The sequence below is a fragment of the Erinaceus europaeus genome, chromosome 6 (genome assembly GCF_950295315.1).
Source record: "Erinaceus europaeus chromosome 6, mEriEur2.1, whole genome shotgun sequence".
NCBI classification, from domain to species: domain Eukaryota; kingdom Metazoa; phylum Chordata; class Mammalia; order Eulipotyphla; family Erinaceidae; genus Erinaceus; species Erinaceus europaeus.
The window spans coordinates 6479873-6500122 of NC_080167.1; the positions used below are offsets into that span (position 1 = coordinate 6479873).

Genomic DNA, 20250 nt, shown 5'->3' on the forward strand with positions numbered 1-20250 from the left:
CTTTGTGGGCACTGAAACGTCCCCACAGCCGGGGGCTTCCGGGTCTTCCCCAGCTGGAAAATTCTGTGATTGAAGGTTGGCCGGCCGGTTCGTCCCCGTGCTGGAGGCAGCAGGCCAACAGCGCCCTCTGGTGGGCAGTGGGGACAGCTTGAATTCCTACATTGTTGGGGGTCGACTGCCTTTGCCTCCAAGACTGCTGGACATTTTGCACCTCCTGCATCTGGAAGTGGCAGACAGCTCCCTTCCTCTTGTGGCTCAGGCTTGGCAGAGAGATGCTAAGAAGCCTGCGCTTTCCCCAGCCTGAGGGAGGGCCCTGGCTGCTCCACTTGCTGCATCTCCACTTATGGTGGGCAGGCCCCAGCAGGCACTGTTTTCTCCGACCGGGTCTTTGTGGGGTGAATTGAGGCTCTCTGTGCCTGTCCCTGGGGTAGTAGAGCTGACACCAGGGCCACTGCCTGCCAGGGGCACCTCAGCACCATGCTCCACCTGACGTTGTATGCAGTCAGCAGGGGAGTGTGATGAGCTCGCAGGGGGACTTTGGCCTGTCGCCATTTTGCTGCCCGTGGGGCGATAGCAGGATCCAAAGTGGGGGTCAGGGCGCACCTCCTGTTTTCTCCATACTCCTCCCTGAGCATGGGGGCTTAGGGGACAGTGGCTGGGTAAGCCCCGTCCAAATCACTGAGCACAGACTGAGGGGGTGTGGGGGACACTAGAGGCTCCTGCTTGTGTCCACCGTTGCTGGGCTGCTTCTCTCACTCGGCGAGTCAAGTTTGGAAAGCAAGGTGCCTTCTCCTCGACAGCCAGGCTCTCAAATGTCACCTTATTACTTCACTTTTCTCTTCTCTTTAAGGGAACTCTTGTTTTTTTGTTTTGTTTTTAATTTTTTTTAAATTATCTTTATTGGATAGAGACTGTCAGAAATCAACAGGGAAAGGGGAGAGAGACAGACAGACACCTGTAGTACTGCTTTTCCACTCACAAAGATTTCCCTCTGCAGGTCAGGACTAGGGGCTCGAACCTGGGTCCTTGTACATTGTAGCATGTGTGCTCAACCAGGTGTGTCACCACCTGGCCTGGAACTCTTATTTCTCCCCCCTCAAACTTTATTAATTAGAGAGGAGAGAGATCAGGCGGGAACATCAGGCTCTGGTACATATGATGCTGGGAATTGAACGTGGGACCTCATGCTTGAGAGTCCAGCACTCTAGCCACTGCACCACTTTCAGAGCCACTCACTTTTTTCTTTTCTTTTTTTTTTCTTTAATTGTCTTTATTTATTTATTTATTTATTGGATAGAGACAGGCAGAAATCAAGGGGAAGGAGGTGATAGGGAGGGAGAGTGAGAGACACCAGAACTCATGAAGCTTTTTTCATGGAGCTTTCCAGGCTTTAACCTGGGTCCTTGAGCATTGTAACACGTGTGTTCAACCAGGTGTGCCATCACCCGGACCCCCACTCACTTTTTTTCTTCAAGGTCATCTTTCCTCCTGATGGTCATCTTTTTTCCTCCAAGGTCATCTTTCCTCCTTGCCCAGATTCTACCCACATAAAAGGAAGAAATCCAGGCTACTCAGCTGTACGCCAGGGTGGGTCTCTGAGAAGGGAGGAGGATTTGAGGCAGAGGGGAAGGTTGTCTGGGGATACAGGGTATTCTGTGACTATCTGGAGTCCCCGAGTTCAGCTCCTAGCTGTCACCTCAGACAGCTCAGGCAGCCCAAGGATGTGATTCTGCACCAGTTTTGTTGTGAGGGAGGTCACACTGGTGAAGCGTCCAGAATGGCAGCCATTCCTGACACTGTGTGTACACACACACACACACACACACACACACACACACACACCTCTGGGGAATCCTACAAGGGTAAAGGAGGGACCTGCCCCTGCTGGGTTGGGTCCTGAGGAAATGACACACCTAGTGCATGAAGCCTAGGTAGCAGGTGTGGCAGCTGAGAGGCCTCCTGGATTGACCCGGACTCCTTTTCCATGGTCACCAAGGTACTCATTGACTCCATCTAGTTCCGGTTTTTCTGGAGACAGGAAGCCAGACCTCTTGTACTGGCTCGGGGGCAGGCGCCACAGGAAGTGCCCTCCTCACAGTCAGGAGACGTGTGTTGGGCTGCTGGCCGGTGTCCTGGACCTTGGCACAAACTTTCCTGCTGACCAGCTGGGTAGGAGCTGGGGGTAGGTGTGTCTGGCCTGGGGGACAGGAGTTGAGGACAGGTAGCTGGGAGAAGGTGTGCATTGTATCCGTGTGCGCTACTCCCAACCCCTCCTACACCCAGGCCAAGGCCCTGGGCGAAGATCTTGCTTCTCTCTTTCCAGAAGGGGTGGGTATGGGGACTGACCACAAGGAAGGATGATGTTCACAGTCCTCTGAGGCTGGACCATGGCATTCAGGAAGTTGTATTGTTTAAATGTAGCATCGGAGCTGGGGAGGTGGCTCAGCGGGAGAGACCAGCGATAGAATGGAGCTTTGTTGTCCCTCACTCATAGAAACATGAAAAATGGGGCGGGGGAGATAGCATCATGGTTACACAAAGAGACTCTCGTGCCTGAGGCCCCAAGGTCTCGGGTTCAGTCACCATAAGCCAGAGCTGCATAGTGCTTTGGTTAAATTAAAAAAAAAAAAAATGTAGTGCTTTGGTTAAAAAAAAAATAGTGCTTTGGTTAAATTTAAAAAAAATGCAGTGTTTTGGTTAAATAAATAAATAAATAAAGGGACTGGGTGGTGGTGTAGCTGGTTGAGTGCATGTGCTACACTGTGGAAGGACCTAGGTTCAAGCCCCTGGTCCCGACCTGCAGGAGGAAGCTTTAAGAGCAGTGAGGCAGTGCTGCATGTGTCTCTCTTTTTTTTTTTTCTCTCTCTCTCTCTCTCTCCCTCTCTATCTCCTCTTTCTCTTTCAATTTCTCTCTGTCTCTATCCAGTAAATAATAAGTAAAATACTAATATATCACACATGTGGCATCATCTTGTGATCAGAGTAGGCCCTTGTGGGCCATTTTGGGGGGGGGGGTGTCTGAGGACTTGACCCTCTGCTTACTGGCTTTGTCACCTTGGGCAAGTCCCGCTGCTCCCCAAAGCCCCTTCCCCTCTGTAAAGGGGAGGGATGAGGGTTCTGCTTCCTGGAATCTCTGGTGCTCTGGGCCTAGGAGGGTGCTGGGTCCCCTTGCTTTCTGGTAATGGTTCCCCCAGGTAAGTCCCCGTGCATGGTAGGAATGAGGGTGTGGCAACCAGGGCCAGACACCCTGAATTGTGGGGCTCTTGAGGGTCCCAAGAGGGCTGGAAATCAGCCCTTTTAGGTGTGATCTTGTTATCTGGAGGTTGGGGTGATCCAGGGCCCCCTGTTGGGCACTGGGGTCAGGCTGCTGGCAGCTGGCACTCAGCACCCACTCGGCTCCCTTGCTGCTGTTAAAAGCAAATGCTGAGTCCTGGAGCCTCAGGCCAGGCTGCTTGCCAGGCTTCCATAGAAACAGCCTATAGAGCAGTCCTGCCCCCCCTCTTGGCCAGCCTCCTTTTAGCCCCTGACTCCCCACCCAGCCTCACCCTCTAGCCTGGAGTTCTGCTCCTGGCTGCTTAGGAAGGCACTGACACCCCTGGGCCCCTCCAGTTCAGGGGCTGAGGATTCCTGTGCTCTGAGTTTGATGTGGGGCCTGGCACTGCCTGGGCCCCTCCCCGTGACGTGGGGCCCCTCCCGCCCTCCCCCCCCCCCCCTTGCCCTGCGGTGTCAGAGTTCCAGGCAGGCGGCTCTAACTCCCAGCTAACTGCACAGCTCTGGAGGGGACACAGAGCCAGGTGTCCCGCTCTCAGAGGTAGGTGAGCCCCACTGGCACCCTAAGAGCATCCCGAGCACCTTTGGTCTTGGGTTGGGCATAAGAGACCTGGGGAGCCAGGTCTTAACCAGGCTGCTGCCGCTGGTGTCTGTCATTCCAGGCCCCATCTTCTCTGCCCTGGGTGGGGCAGGTGCTCAGGCACGAGCCCACCACTTTGGGCAGACAGGCACTGCTGATACAGGGCTCCCTGGAACCCCAGTCTCACCTGCTCCCTGCCCTTCTCCCCACAGACGCCCTGCTAGCGGACTTGGAGTCCACCACCTCCCACATCTCCAAGCGGCCCGTGTTCTTATCTGAGGAGACCCCCTACTCCTACCCAACTGGAAACAATACCTACCAGGAGACTGCCGTCCCGCCCCCCGTTCCGCCACCCCCATCCAGCGAGGCCCTGAATGGCACCGTCCTTGACCCCTTAGACCAGTGGCAGCCCAGTGCACCCCGATTCACCCACCAGCAGGTAAGGTGGGGATGGGGACAAGGGTCTGGAGCATGAGCCCTGAGCTGTCTGGCTGGCCCCCGCCATGTGAGGGGACACTGACCAAGTGTTAATCACCTGGAAATTCCCCAGCCCTGGAGCCTCCCAGAGGTGACTCGGAGCTGACTCGACTGTTCCCTTCCTCCATGGGGTGGGTGGGAGGGGGGTGGCCTCTCTCTGAGTGTCCTCCTCCACCACCCCCAGCCTCCATCCCCCGTCTACGGCTCCAGTGCCAAAGCTTCCGGTGCTCCCATCCCCCAGGACGACGGGGGCGGCGTGCTGGGTCTCCGAGCTGCAGAGGAGGAACACGTCTACAGGTAGTATGCTCCACCCACCCCCTCCCCTTCCCCTGGCACCTTCCCCTCCTGCCACCTACTGGGGTCAGCGGTGAGGTATGATGACTGGCTCCAGGTGGGGTTTTGCCTCCAGGAGCAAATGTTAAATTGCAGAGGATCCTGAGGTTCCTGGCCACCACTGCCAGCACCACCTCTCTCTGTCCCTTGTCCTTATCGGGCTGTCATGTCACTCCCGTGGGCTGAGGAACTGAGGCAAGATTTCCTTCCTCTCCTCAGCTTACCACATCCTCTCCCATTCTTCAATCTCCTGCTGGGGCGGGGGTGAAGGGCTGTCCCCCTCTGCCCTGTTCACTTTGAGAATTTGGGAGTTTGCCAAGCCAGCCCAAGGCTGGGGAGCATCTCTCACCGGCTGTTTGCTTTGCCTCCCCCAAGCTTCCCCAACAAGCAGAAGTCAGCCGAGCCTTCCCCCACCGTGATGAGCTCCTCGCTGGGCAGCAACCTCTCCGAGCTCGACCGCCTGCTGCTGGAGCTGAATGCTGTGCAGCATAGCCCCCCGGGCTTCCCCACAGGTAGGCCTGGCCGCCTGCCCCCGTCTGTCCCAGCCAGCCTCTGGCCTCCTGGAGGACCTGGTTTCCAGTAGCCCCTTTTTCTCTCCCAGATGATGCCAACTCTGGTCCCCCGCTGCCTGGGGCACTGAGCCCCCTCTATGGCATCTCAGAAAACAACAGCTCCCTTGGGGTCAAAGCTGGCCCCCTAACAAAAGAGAAGCCCAAGCGCAACGGGGGCCGGGGCCTGGAGGACGTGCGACCCAGTGTGGAGAGTCTCTTAGATGAACTGGAGAGCTCCGTGCCCAGCCCCGTGTGAGTAGCCCTGGGCTGCCCCAGGCATGGGACACTCTTGGGTCAGCCCCATGTCACCCACCCCTCTCAAGTGCCTGCTGCTTGTCAGGCCCTGGGGGACAAGGTCAGGTCACAGGGTCAGCTGCCAGCCTTTAGTGAGCCCCTTGCCATCAGCTGAGGCAGACCTGTGCCGCCCCCCCCCCCCCCAGTGGTGTTTGTCCTTTGTCAACACAGGACCTGGGCCCATGCTGGGAGCAGATCTGGGCTCGGGTCTTACCTAGTGCCACCACTTAACGCCCCTGTTTTTCCTGCTCAAGTGGGAGCCAGGGACCAGAGGGTATGGGGCATAGGCCACGTGGCTCAGAGGAGTGAAACCCCAAAACACAGAAAAGGTCCTTGCAGGGCTTCTGACTTAATTTCACATGCACATCCAGTGTGGAGGCTCCCTAGGGCGCTCGGGTTGGAACTGGGACTTGGGGAGCCAGAGGCATCCTGGCCAAGGCGCCATGAGCTGTCCCCTCGGCTCCTACACAGCTCTGTACCTGCCTCCCGGCAGCAGCCCCCCCCCCCCCCCCCCGGCCAAGGGTCGCCAGCAGAGCTGACATGCTGCCCAGGGTTGGGGGCAGTGTCAGAGCTACGATCCCCTGGGGGACCACGACGCTGGACTCGGGGGACCCCACTGACTAATGCCTTGTGCCCCTGCAGCCCCACCATCACTGTGAATCCCGACAGCCCCCAGCGGGTCACCTCTAGCCAGCAGCAGACACGCATCTCGGCTTCCTCTGCCACCAGGGAGCTGGACGAGCTCATGGCCTCCCTGTCGGACTTTAAGGTGCTCAGTGGTCCCTGCTCTGCACCTGTCTGCCCTTCGCACCCCCATCTCCTCCTCCTATACCTCATTGCGGGGGGCTGGAACTTGGGTGCTGTGTACCGAGCCCAGCACAGCCCCCGGCAGCAGTTGGCCAGGGCATGGGGGGAGGGAGGGTGGCCTCTGGAGCCTATGAAGGCAAGGACAGCTCAGCAGGGACATTCCTTCCTCCTCTGGGAGCCCTAGCTCTCAGCCACCCAGCCAGGGGATCAGGACACGGGGACAAAGGACACTGTGTTGGTGGCTGGCCCTGCGGGGGAGGGCAGGGACTCAGGTCCTGTGCCCTAGAGGTTATTTGCCGGAGTCCCATCTCCCACGCTGGCTGCCCTCAGCACATCCTCTTTCTTTCTTACTGTCTTTGGCTCCCGAACCTGCAGGTCTCCATCCACACTCCCTCTCTCCTCCGGGGCCTCTGAGCCCCCCCAGTTCTTTCTGCCCATGGGAACCTTCACACCAGGCTACTGAGCTCGTCCCACACACACTCTCTCACTCCCTCTCTCTCTTTCTCTGGCTTGCCAACCCCGAGATGTTTTATTTAGAGGCTGCAGTGCTGGGATGGGTTTGATATTGACAGAACTCTCCAGCAACTGCTGACTTCACTCTCCTACGTCGTCAGCAAGGCCTTTGGGACCTGACTTAGGGAAAAATGAAAGGGGGCCTTAGTGATCTGGGTACTTAGTGATCTGGGGCTTCCTGGGCTGGGGAGGGAGCAGGGCTGGGGGTGAGATGAACCTGGGCTTGTGGCCCCTGTGCTGTGCTGTGGCTGCAGTTCTGCACAGTGGCCCTGAGCAGCCAGACTGGGGCAGGGGGCCTTGGGTTTAGGTGTCAGGCTGTTGCCGTCTGACTGAGCTGCTGCTGTCTGACTGAGCTGCTGCTGTCTTGATGCCCTGTGAGAAGCTGCCCTGGTTCTGGCTGGGTCCCCAAAGCTAGGTCTTGGAGGTGTCAGGAACAGCTGGGATTATCCAGGACAGTGCAGAGCGACTGGCTCATGCTTCAGAGACTGACTCCCCTGGAGTGGTGCCTGTCTCCTTGCCCAGCCTTTCCCCTCGCTCCCCACTCTGATTGGGCCCCCACAGGCCTGGTGCAGTGACTGCTTTCTGCTGCCTGGGGTTGATGGAGGCTGAGGACAAGAAGTCCAGAACGTTTATTTATTTACCTGTGGGGTGGGATGGTCCCCTTGCTCTGGCTTCCCTGGGTCAGTATCAGTAGTGACTCTCAGAGTCCACCCCTCCGTGAGCTTCCTGTCACCCCTTGTACCTCTCTCCCCCCTCTGCTTCTCTCTCTCCTCCTCCAGACCAGCTCCTCTGCTGTGGCCTTGAGCTCTCCAGGGCAGCTGCCCAGCTCACGCCCACATCACATACTTTCTCCTCCACCTCCTGGGCCCTCAGTGTTCCTGCCATCCACTAATGAGTCCTTCCCCCCAGGCCTTGGGCACACCCTGGAGGGCTTCTGCGTTGAGGAGGAGAATGGGCAGAAGGCTCCCAGCTGGCTTGATTTAGCTGGCCTAGGGGTGACGCCAGGGACCCCTGATTCCAGACCCCCTTCTGCAGAGCCTTCCCAGGGGCCATTTGGCCCCAAGAGCCAGGCTCAAGATTGGAGGGACCTCGTAAGCCCAGAGGAGGCCGTAGCTGCAACATGGGAGCAGCCGTGGGCTTCGGAGGCGGCCAGGCCTGAGGCTCCCTGCAGAACTGTGCCGGGCTCCCAGGAAGCAGCTGAGCCACCTGTAGTGGCCGTGGACCGGCAGGCTATCTTCCCGGATACCTGGAGTCTCGAGCAGGAGCTCAGGCAGTTCCGGAAGGAGATGGCAAAGCCAGAGCTGGTGGGGCCAAAGACTGCCTGTCCTTCCCCGGGGAAGGAGGATCAGTTAGATGGAGAGAAGCCCGGGATGGGCAGCCTGGCCCGACCAGCCCAGGAAGCCACCAAGACCCCCGGGACGCCACAGGGCACCACCGAGGCTGAGAGGGACCAGCTGGCACTTCCACCTGACATGCCCAGCGCCACCGGGAGGATTTCCACCTCTGGCCAGGCAGGCATAAGCTCGCTCAGCTGAGTGTGGGCTACTCATGGCTAACCGCATGTGCCCTCCACCCCCAATGCTTGTCTGCTTAGCCAGCAAATCCTGACGGGCCACAGAGGCTCCCCAAGAACTCCTTTTAGTGATGGCCTGCTTCTTGCTTGCCAAGGGCTTCCCCCCCCCCCCCTTAGATCGACTTACTCATTTTTACTATATATATATTTCTTCTTTTTTTTTTTTTCAACCAGAGCACTGTTTGGCTCTGGCTTATGGTGGTGTGGGATTGAACCTGGGACTTTGGGGCCTCAGGCACGAGAGTCTCTTTCCATAACCATTATGCTATATACCCTCCGCCCCATTTTTAATATATTTTTAGTATATTTCTTTATTGGATAAAGACAGAGAAATTGAGAGAGGAGGGGGAGATAGAGAAGGAGAGAGAGACCTGCAGCCCTGCCTCACCACTTGTGAAGCTTCCCCCCTGCAGGTGGAGACCTGGGGGCTTGAGCCCAGGTCCTTGTGCATTGGCGTACCATTGCCCAGCCCCCACTCGGTCATTTTTATGAGACCAGAGCACTGCTCAGCTCTGCTTTAAGGTAGTGCCGGGGATTGAGCCTGGGGTCTCTGGCATGCAAGTCCTGTGCTCTGACTAGCTGAGCTGTCTCCCTGGTCATGGCTTTCCCCATTTGATGAGCTGCTGCTGGCAGCCAGGTGTGATGTGCACGGAACAGTCACAAGCATGGGCTTTGCAATCAGGCGAACTAATCACCAGCCAGCCTCCAGCACTTGTTACCTGGGTGGCCTGGGTGGCCATGGCCTTGGTTTTCTCATCTTTAAAATGAGGGTGATTGTGAACTGCCTTTCTCAGGACTGTAGGTGTAGGTGAGGTCGTGGAGACCACGTGGTATGTGTCACACGGTCCTTAATTAGTGATGGCTTGATTTAAACGTTATGCCCTTTCCTAAATTGAAAAATCAGAACTACTACAAGCAAGTGGCTTGTAATATAGGTAAGGAGAAACAGGAAAAATCTCTCTTATTTTTTTTTCCCCTGGGGATTGAACCTCATGCAGTGTGAGTCATTTGCTCTGCCTCTGAGCTATCTTCCTAGCCCCCTTTGCTTTTTTCTTTCTTTTTCTTTCTCTTTCTTCTTCCCTCCCCCCCCTTTCCTTCCTTCCTGGAAATAGTGTTATCACTGGGGCTTCATGCCTACACAATTCCACTATTCTCAGTGGCCATTTTTTGTTTTGTTTTGTTATTTTGTTTTGTTTTTATCAGAGCACTGCCCATCTCTAGCTTGTGGTGATGCAGAGGATTGAACCTGGGACTTTAGTGCCTCAGGCAGGAGAGTCTCTGCATAACTATTCTGCTATCCCTCCACCTACAATACATTTTTCCCCACCTGTTTTATATATATGTTTTCTTTTTTTTAATATTTATTTATTCCCTTTTGTCATCCTTGTTGCTTTATTGTAGTTATTATTGTTGTTATTGATGTCATTGCTATATAGGACAGAGAGAAATGGAGAGAGGAGGGGAAGACAGAGATGGGGAGAGAAAGACAGACGCCTACAGACCTGCTTCACCGCCTGTGAAGCGACTCCCCTGCAGGTGGGGAGCCGGGGGCTGGAACCTGGATCTTTATGCCGGTCCTTGCGCTTTGCGCCATGTGTGCTTAACCCACTGCGCTACAGCCCGACTCCCCATATATATGTTTTCTTTTTTTTTTTTAACTTTATTTTTTATTTATTTTTTAATTATTTATTTATTTATTCTTTTTGTTGCCCTTGTTTTATTGTTGTAGTTATTATTGATGTCGTTGTTGAATAGGACAGAGAGAAATGGAGAGAGGAGGGAAGACAGAGAGGGGAAGAGAAAGACAGACACCTGCAGACCTGCTTCACCGCCTGTGAAGTGACTCCCCTGCAGGTGGGGAGTCGGGGGCTCGAACCAGGATCCTTCCGCTTGTCCTTGTGCTTAGCGCCACCTGCGCTTACCCCACTGCGCTACCGCCCGACTCTCCATATATATGTTTTCTTATAGAGACAAATGCTTATAGTATTGCCTAGAGTGTTCTCAGACTTTTATATACATATATATATTTTTAAATTTTTATTATTTTTATTTATTGGATAGACACAGCCAGAAATCAAGAGGGAAGGGGGTGATAGAGAGGGAGAGGGACAGAGAGATACCTGCAGCCCTGCTTTACCACTTGCAAAGCTTTCCCCCTGCAGGTGGGGGCCGGGGGCTCGAACCTGGGTCTTTGCGCATTGTAATGAATGTGCTCAACCGGGTGTGCCACCACCCGGCCCCTAGACTTATATTTTTAAATAATGTTAAAATAAGCCTGTAGCTTTAAAAATTTTTTTTATTTAGGGGGCTGGGCAGTAACACATCGGGTTAAGTGCACACGGTGCAGCACAAAGAAAAAAACAAAAAGCCTGGGAAGGGCTACGTAGCTAGCATAATGCTTATGCAAAAAGACTCATACCTGAGGCTCCAAAATCCCAGGTTCAATCTCCCGCACCACCATCAGCCAGAGCTGAGCAGTGCTCTGGTAATAAAAAATAAAAATATAAGGGAGTCAGGCTGTAGTGGAGCGGGTTAAGCGCACTGTGGTGCAAAGGCAAGGACCGGTGCAAGGACTGGTATAAGAATCCCAGTTTGAGCCTCAGCTCCCCACCTGCAGGGGAGTCGCTTCACAAGCGGTGAAGCTGGTCTGCAGGTGTCTGTCTCTCCCCCTTTCTGTCTCCCCATCTCTCTTGATTTCTCTCTGTCCTATCCAACAGTGACAACAACAATAATAATAACAAGGCTAAAACAACAAGGGCAACAAAAGGAATAAATAAATATTAAATATATATAAAAGAGCCTATGGCCATTCACAGGAATGGCCATGTAGTACATCCTCTCAAACAGTTCTTACCCTGGTCTCTCAAGGCAGCTGGGAGAATATGCTCACCCCATTTCAAAGATGGAGAAGAGCTGAGACCTGGAGGTCAGGGGCTGTGTGGACATGAGCCCCGAGTGGCGGGTGTCCACTCTGCCCCCGGCCTCATCTCACTCAGCTCAGCTCCTTGGGGGTTTTCTTGCCTTCCCCACCCCGGGCATGCCTGTGTGGATTGAGCAGCCTTGCTCAAGGTCAGAGCGGGACCTTGACGGCTCCCCCTCCCTCCGCCCTCCCCTCCAGATCCGCTCTGTGATCAGGAGGAGCCGGGAGACCGGCCACGCGCACCCCATGTCCCGGGAGCCCTCCCCTCGCCGCCGGCCGGACCCCGCCACCCTGAGCAGGACCCCTTCCCAGGAGTGGCTCATCGCAGAGCTGCAGGGGCGGCTGGGCATCCAGCCGGAGGCCGAGGGGGCTGCGGGGACACCTGCCGAGGACTGGCTGACTGAGGGCATCGTCATCACAGTGCAGCCTCGAGCTCCAGGGAGGCGGGCTGGGGGGCAGCTCGGAGACAAGGTAGCGGGATGCCAGGGGCGGGACCTGAGTGTCCTGGCCTCTTCCTGGTTACAGTGGCAGCTGGAGGGGTGATTCAGTGTGTTGGGGGGGTGGGGGTCTTGTGAAGCCAGCATTATTATTATTATTTTATTATGTCTGCAGTGCTGTTTATGGAACCCAGGGCCTCATGCATGCAAGGCACAGGCTCTTCTGAGCCACCTCCCGGGCTCTGGCTTCACTTTTTGGTGAAGGCCCAGAGCAGCCTGGGGACACCCCTGCCCTATGTGCTTGTCCCCCCGCCCCCACTGGTGTCTCTCATCTCTCTCTCTCTCTCTCCCCCTTCTCCCCAGGTTGTCTTCCCTCCTGGCTCTCCCATTCCCCTGAGAAGACTTTCCTCTGTTCTGGCTTCTCCTCCTCCTGTCCCTTTGCTCCAGCATCGCAGAGACACCGCGTCCGGCAGTTCCTCTCCCCAGCCCAGCACACCTTCCCCCTTTACCCTGAGGCCCTCCACTGTCCCTTGTGTTTCTCCTGGGGGCCCGGGTGCTGGGGCAGAGCCCTGGGGAGGGGCCATGCAGGGCCACACCCCTCCCACTGCTGCGCCCCACACTGTGAGGTCCGTGGGCTGCCAGACGGAGGAGGACTCACTCTTCCCCCCAGTGCAGGCAGGCCTCTGCCCCAGCCCCACACACTGGCCTTGTGTGACCTGTCCACCCTGGCACCCCCTCCCTCATGCTCTAGCTGGGCACACACAGCTCCTCCTCAGGCCTCGCCTTGAGACAGACTCTCACTTCAGCTGGTATCTATTCTCCTATTCCCCCCCTTCCAGCTGTCTTCCAGCTTCCCTGTGGGGCTCCTCCAGAGCCCTGGGCCTGGGTGTTAGCATCTCCCCAGGACCATGTCTGGTTTGCTCACCTTCTCTCTCCCTCTCTCCTTGGGCTTCTCTCCCCAGGTTGCTTCTCCCTGGATATTATTCTCCTGCTCTCGAAACTGTCTGTCATTGGCCAGACAATCCTTTTATCTCATCCTGAGTTCCCTTTTGTGACATGACACACTCCCCCCCCCCCCCAGCCTTCCTGCAAGTTTTCTAATTCTTCTTGACTTCTTGATAACAGTGTCTTATGCTCGTTTCCTTCCTTTGGATCCAGGGCCCGGAGCAGAGAGTGGATGGTGAGCTGTGCTGGGCAGCAGGCTGGCCTCCAGACCGCAGGGAGAGCAGCCCCTCAGGGCAGGATGAGGGAGGGGTCAGTGCCAGGGCCAGGGCCCTGTGTCCTGCTTGTCGTGTTCTCCTGGGGGTTTGGAGGCCTGTAGTACCTGCGCCCCTTCTCTGGCCCTGTGTGAGCCCTTGAGCCTCCAGACTGTCCTGTGGATGCCACCCGCATCCCCCAGGCTCTGGAGGCCCCAGAAAAGGTTGCTTTAAACATTTTTTTTGGCCTTAGTCCCTGAGATTCTCTGTCTCCACAGTTCATGGCACAGGGGAAGACAGGAAGCAGCTCTCCCCCAGGGGGACCCCCAAAGCCCGGCAGCCAGCTTGACAGCATGCTGGGAAGCCTGCAGTCTGACCTGAATAAGCTGGGGGTCGCCACGGTCGCCAAAGGGGTCTGCGGGGCCTGCAAGAAGCCCATCGCCGGGCAGGTGACGACCAGGGGGCGGGCAGGCGCGGACCCCTCTGCCCCAGAGCACATGCAGGCCTCAGGCCTGAGCCTCCCTCCGGCCTCCTCCACAGGTGGTGACCGCCATGGGCAAGACGTGGCACCCGGAGCACTTTGTCTGCACCCACTGCCAGGAGGAGATCGGATCCCGTAACTTCTTTGAGCGGGATGGCCAGCCCTACTGTGCAAAGGACTACCACAGCCTCTTCTCCCCGCGCTGCCACTACTGCAACGGGCCCATCCTGGACGTGAGTGCCCGAGCACCACGGGGAGACACCCTCAGCCACACCCTCTGAGGTCACAGGTCCCGCCATACATCTGAGCTTGAAAGGCTGCCCTAACGTGCTAATGCCGCCCCTCCCTCCCTCCTCTGCTCCCCAATTCTGTCTGTGGGGACTTCCTCCCTGTGGTTAGGGTCCCTGCCCAGATAAATGACACTCAGTGGCAGCTCTGTCTTTTTCCCATGTGTCCCCACCTGCTGGGGGGAAGCTTCCTATGTGATGAAATGGTGCTGCAGGTGTCTCTCTTTCTCTCTTCTTATCTCCCTCCCCTCTCTTAATTTCTCTCTGTGTCTACCCAATCAAATTTTTAAAAGGCCAGGGGTAGATAGTGTAATGGTTATGCAAAAGAGATGCTCGTCCCTGGGGAGTCGGGCTGTAGCGCAGCGGGTTAAGCGCACATGGCGCAAAGCACAAGGACCGGCATAAGGATCCCGGTTCGAACCCCGGCTCCCCACCTGCAGGGGAGTCGCTTCACAGGCAGTGAAGCAGGTCTGCAGGTGTCTATCTTTCTCTCCTCCTCTCTGTCTTCCCCTCCTCTCTCCATTTCTCTCTGTCCTATCCAACAACGACAACAACAATAATAACTACAACAATAAAACAACAAGGGCAACAAAAGGGAATAAATAAATAAAATAAAAATAAAAAAAAAAAGAGATGCTCGTCCCTGTGGCTCCAAAGTCCCAGGTTCAGTCCCTTGCACCACCAGAAGCCAGAGTTGAACAGTGCTCTGGTTAATAAAAAATATATTTATAAATTTAAAAAAAAGTATTTAAGAAAAAGAAAAGGTCCTCTGAGAGATGGCTGTGCATTAACATTTCTTTTATCTTTTTAGTTTTAAAGGTCTATGAGAGAGAGGGAGAGAGCTGGAGCAGCACACAGGCACCCGGTTCTGAGCTTTGGTCTCTGCTCATCATTCTTGAAGGCCCAGTGCTTTATTCACAAGGCCTCCTCCTAGGCCACTACAAGTAAATAAATTAAAAGAAAAAAATTTTTAAAGAAAAAAGAGCAGATAGAAGAGAGCATAGTTGAGAGTCAGGCAGTAGCGCAGCAGGTTAAGTGCACATGGCGCAAAGCACAAGGACCAGCGGAAGGATCCCGGTTCGAGCCCCCGGCTCCCCACCTGCAGGGGAGTCGCTTCACAGGCGGTGAAGCAGGTCTGCAGGTGTCTATCTTTCTCTTCCCCTCTCTGTCTTCCCCTCCTCTCTCCATTTCTCTCTGTCCTATCCAACAACGACGACATCAATAACAACAACAATAACTACAACAACAATTAAAAAAAAGAAAAGAAATGGAGAGAGAAAGATAAACACTTTCAGACCTGCTTCACCACTCATGAAGCATCCCCTTTTCAGGTGGGGAGCAGGGGTTCGAACCTGAATCCTTGCTTATGGTAACATGTGCGCTTAACTGGATGTACCAATGCCCAAGCCCTATTTATTTATTTGTTTGTTAGTTTCTTTCTTACCAGGGCACTATTCTGGCTCATGGTGGTGTCAGAGCGTGTACCTGGGACATTAAAGTCTTTTTTTTTTTCTTTTTTTTTTACCAGAGCACTGTTCTGCTCTGGTTTATGGTGGTGCAGGAGATTAAATGTGAAACTTTAGAGCCGGCCTCAGGCATGAGAGTTGTTTTGCATAGCCATTATGCTATCTACCTCCGCCCCACAAAAGTCTTCTTCATAACAATTATGCTATTTCCCCAATCTCTTCAAAAAAGAGCAGGCCCCCCCCCCCCGGGGGGGGGGTTCTGGTGGTAGTGCAGCAGATTAAGCACACATGGCGCAAAGCATAAGGACCTGCGTAAGGATCCCGGTGAGCCCCCAGCTCCCCACCTGCAGGGGACTTGCTTCACAGGCAGTGAAGCAGGTCTGCAGGTGTCTGTCTTTTTCTCCCCCTTCTGTCTTCCCCTCCTTTCTCCATTTCTCTCTGTCCTATCCAACAACAAACGACATCAACAATAACAATAATAACCACAACAAGGCTACAACAACAAGGGCAACAAAAGGGGGAAAATGGCCTCCAGGAGCAGTGGATTCATGGTGCAGGCACCGAGCCCCAGAAATAACCCAGGAGGCAAAAAAAAAAAAAAAACCAAAAAAATAAAGATGAAGAAGAAGAAAAAAAAATAGCTCAGCATTCTCAGTGGTGTTCAGAGCATAATCAGGGGTGGGCCACTCTTCCTAGGGAATGGGACTGGGGGTGCAGGGCAGAATATTCTTGCCTGGGAGTTTGTGGTGGGCTCTGTCCAGTGAGGCAGCAGTTTGACTCTGACCTTTCCACCCCCACTTGGCTCTCGCAGAAAGTGGTGACCGCCCTGGACCGGACGTGGCACCCCGAGCATTTCTTCTGTGCCCAGTGCGGAGCCTTCTTCGGCCCTGAAGGTACCAGCTGATTGTCTCATTCTCTGGCCACCCCAGACAGGGGCTGGGAGGGGGCAGGAGACTCTGCTGACACTGGTGTCGGGCTGGTTCCACCTCTGGGGCCCCTAACTCTGCACCCTGCAAATCCCTGCTGCTCAGGGTTCCACGAGAAAGACGGCAAGGCCTACTGTCGGAAGGATTACTTTGACATGTTCGCGCCCAAGTGTGGCGGCTGCGCCCGGGCCATCCTGGAGAACTACATCTCGGCCCTCAACACCCTTTGGCATCCCGAGTGCTTTGTGTGCCGGGTAAGGACCCTAGCCCCTCGTCTGGAGGCACTATGAGCAGAAACTAGGCAGGGGAGAGCCTCTTTCTGTGTCTTGTGGATCGAACTTGGAGGCCCCACTAGGGGCGTGAAGGGCAGGGGCACACCTCGTGAGGTCCGGCCGGTCCAGGGCTTAACATGAGAAGCCATAGCAAAGCAGGCGTGTCCCCTAGTCTTGTCCATGTGGGGCAGTGTGGAGACTGTCGTGTTTGGGAGAAGCACGAGTCCACTAAATGCAAAGGTTGAACAACCTCCACGGAAACGGAGGATTTTCGAAAAGGCGTTCTGCCGGGGGCTGCATGACGAGCCCACAGGTGTTACTAGGGCCCAGCAAGGGTTCTCTGACCAGATGAGTTTGGGGAACACTGTTAACTGCAGGACTCGCCCATCTCAGTGTGTAGGTGCTTCTGCACGACTTGCTTTTTGGCTCTGGGGTTGCTGGGCCCACCACCTGGTCACGGGCCCTGAAGTCAGACCTGCTTTTGAACCCAGCTCTGCAACCTGGTGGTTGTAGGATTCTGAGCATGGCACCTACTTGACAGTGGCCCCTGGCGGGAGAGCCTAGTAGGTGTTGAACAGACAGGGTGGCTCGCCCCTCAGAGCACACATCTTGCTGTGTCCAAGGACCGAGTTTCAGCTGTGGCACTGCGTGAGAGCACTCGGAATGGCTCCATGGATGGTGGAGCAGTGCTGTGGTGTCTCCCTTTCTGCCTTTCCCTCTCTCCTCTCTAAAAGAAGATGCTTAGCAGGTGGGAGTGGTTAGGAGAGTGTCAGTCTGCCTGCTGGTGGTGCACCTGTTGAGTGCATGCATTGCCCCCACACACACACACACACACAACGGCCTGGGGGACACTTCACAAGCAGTGAAGCAGGTCTGCAGGTGTCTGTCTTTCTCTCTCTTCCACTGTCTCCCTCCCCTTTCCCGAAAAATTTCTCTCTGTCCTAGCAGAAAAAAAAAAAAAGGCCACTAGGAGCTGGTGATTCATAGTGCCAATAGCAGGGCCCAGTGATAACCTTCGTGGTGATTAAAAAAAAAAAAAAAAAAAACAGGTGGCGAGGCTGGGTGGTCGCGCATGTGGTTGAGTGCACGCTACAGAAATAGAGGGTGCGGGGCAGGACTGCCATCTTTTGGAAGGGAGGCTGCCTCAGAGCCCTGCCTAGGCTGAGCCCCCTTTCCTTGGCTGCCCCTCTTCTGCTCGGCAGGAGTGCTTCACGCCTTTCATCAACGGCAGCTTTTTCGAGCACGACGGGCAGCCCTACTGTGAGGTGCACTACCACGAACGGCGCGGCTCGCTCTGCTCCGGCTGCCAGAAGCCCATCACTGGCCGCTGCATCACCGCCATGGCCAAGAAGTTCCATCCCGAGCACTTCGTCTGTGCCTTCTGCCTCAAGCAGCTCAATAAGGGCACCTTCAAGGAGCAGAACGACAAGCCTTACTGTCAGAACTGCTTCCTCAAGCTCTTCTGCTAGGTGCCCAGCCCCTTAGCGGCCCCTCCCTGGCCCAGCTTCCCCAGCTGCCACTGTGACCCAGAGGCCCCCTGGGTGAAGGGGCCCACCCCACTGAAACTGGAACCCGTGTCCTCCTGTGATCAGTGGGTGCAGGATGGTGGGGGGCCTCGGGGGACCCTCCTGCTTCTCCTCACCCCTCCCCGCCAGGCTGCCAACTCTTCATCCTCCTGGAGGATGTCCCCCATGTGTCCCCATGAGCCCACCTGGCCTGGCCAGCACCCCACACTGGAGCCGTCTCCTACTCAACTTTTGGCAGTGGAGTCGGGGGGAAGGGCAGGCGAGGTATGTGGGGCTTTTTATCCTTATTTCCCCTGCCCTAATCATCCTTGTTCTGAGTATTGGGGGACACCCAGCTCCCCCTAGTCAATGCCAGCAGAATCCCTTCCTTCCCAGGGCTGGTGTGTCCCAGGGATCTCAGAAGGTTCCTCGTGTTCCCCTGCCCTCCCTCCGGTCTCCGCAGACCGGGGTGACTGCCCCCACCCTGCACCCCACCACTACTCTGGTTCTACTGAGAAAGCCTCTCCAGCAATAATGTTTTCTAGTCACTTCCTCCGTCGCCAGGGAGGGCGCGAGATGCCAGGGCACTGTGCCGACTTTGGTAGATTTCTACACTGAGGTTTGAATTCCTAGCGTCTCCAGTTGCTTTTACTTCTCTCTACAGTGACTTTTTTTAAAGAGATTTTAAAGATGCTCCTTTTTTTGTACTCTCCTCTGGGCCTGCCGCCTCTGGTCTTCTCAGTGCCTGAGGCCCGGAGCTTGCCTTGTCTTGGGGGCTTTGAGGGGCAGGGAAGCAACTTGTATTTTTCTTTTTTCTTCTCATAAGCAGGTGAACTGGGAGCGGCTCTGTGACCCCTCACCCCCACCCCCTTGCACTTCATGGCTCTCTAGGACTGTTTTTTGTAAACTGCTGTATTTTGAACCCCTTCCTGTTTACTACCCAGGCCAGCAAGCTTTTCACTGAAATTGGCCATGGGTGTCTGCTCTGCCCTTTTGGGCCTAGAGTTCTGAACCTCATCCATCATGTTCCTAACGGAGAAAGAGGGGAATGGAGCCTTTGAGGGTGCTGTTCCCTCTTCAGAAAGCCATTGGGAGCACCTGCTCCCCCGGGAACCTGGCAACAGAGAGAACCCACTAGATGCTCTCAACCCCTCACATGCCTGGGGCTCTTGGTCCTGCCTTCTCAGGAATCTGGGATCTGATTTTGACCACAGATCTTGATTTCATCTGGCCCCCTTTCCCCCCACAGACTGACTTCAGGCTCTTCCTCTTACAGTTGGGGCTCTCTGGCGGTAGGGTGTGGAGGGAGTCCAGATTATTTCGTGGGGGCCTGATGGGACTTGGGGGCGGAGAGGACAGAATCCTGAGGAAGCAATGGAAACCTCCAGAGTTCACCCCAGAGGTGAAACAGGAGCCCTGCGGCAGGCCTGGGGGTTGTGGTGGGCAGAAAGGTGCCGCATTGGGGTTGAAGACAAGGCAGACCTCGACCACTCAGCGAGCCTCATGATGGACTCAGAGCACTTTGTCTCTGGAGAAGGCCCTTGTCTGTGGCCAGGACTGAGAGCAGCACTGGTCTGGGGAGGTCAGCCTAGCCCCTTCTGTCTCTGCTTCCACACAGAGAGGCCTTATCGCTCTGTTTACAGTGACCCATCCCAGGCCCCAGCCAGGGACGGACTGGGGCTACAAGGCTCCTAACCTCTGGGTCAATGGTTATTGGATGATTTTTTTTTTCCTTCTGCAAATGTCTAACCTGGCTTCCCACTCCCATTTCAATACTTGTGATTTATGCCAATAAAGTTTGCCATTATTTTCACCTGTGCTGGGGCCTTTTTCTCCATGGCCTGAGCTGACGGCAATCTGAGCAAGAAGGAATGCTTCATCCCTCCCAGACTTACCTGGAACCTAGTTTGAGAGGGAATCCTGGAAGTTCATTTACTTGAGACAAACAGCCCTGGGCATGGGATTCCCTTCTCTCACTTGTCCCTAGGGGAGATTGGAGATTGGGGAGACTGGGAGCAGGGTTGCTGGGCCTGCCCTGGGTGCTCTCCTGGGGTTCACCCAGGGTCTGCTCATAGGTCTGTGGGTGGCCTTATACTAGTAGGCAGGGAAGGAACTTAAGAAAGCAAAATCATGGGCGCACGTGGCGCAAAGCACAAGAACCGGTGTGAGGATCCCGGTTCGAGCCCCCGGCTCCTCACCTGCAGGGGAGTTGCTTCACAGGCGGTGAAACGGGTCTACAGGTGTCTATCTTTCTCTTCCCCTCTCTCTCCATTTCTCTCTGTCCTATCCAACAACGAACAACATCAACAATGGCAATAATAATGACCACAACGAGACTACAACAACAAGAGCAACAAAGGGG

At 55.3% G+C, this 20250-nt stretch overlaps 1 protein-coding gene across 7 annotated transcripts in view; it reads left to right on the plus strand.

Moving 5' to 3' along the window:
• PXN (paxillin) overlaps positions 1–19701 on the plus strand; it is a 58880-nt gene extending 39179 nt beyond the window's left edge. For 2 of the 7 annotated variants that reach the window (XM_060192966.1, XM_060192968.1), the window contains exons 2-15: positions 4063–4289; positions 4512–4624; positions 5036–5172; positions 5262–5463; positions 6148–6274; positions 7605–8336; positions 11517–11789; positions 12119–12430; positions 12914–13009; positions 13230–13400; positions 13492–13665; positions 15997–16078; positions 16217–16365; positions 17586–19701. In XM_060192966.1, coding sequence (XP_060048949.1) covers positions 4063–4289; positions 4512–4624; positions 5036–5172; positions 5262–5463; positions 6148–6274; positions 7605–8336; positions 11517–11789; positions 12119–12430; positions 12914–13009; positions 13230–13400; positions 13492–13665; positions 15997–16078; positions 16217–16365; positions 17586–17852 — 3062 coding nt within the window. In that variant the 3' untranslated portion in view covers positions 17853–19701. The remainder of the gene's footprint in view (positions 1–4062; positions 4290–4511; positions 4625–5035; positions 5173–5261; positions 5464–6147; positions 6275–7604; positions 8337–11516; positions 11790–12118; positions 12431–12913; positions 13010–13229; positions 13401–13491; positions 13666–15996; positions 16079–16216; positions 16366–17585) is intronic. The other 5 variants (XM_060192967.1, XM_060192970.1, XM_060192969.1 and 2 more) reach the window with 5 other exon arrangements.
• Positions 19702–20250: the final 549 nt, after the last annotated feature.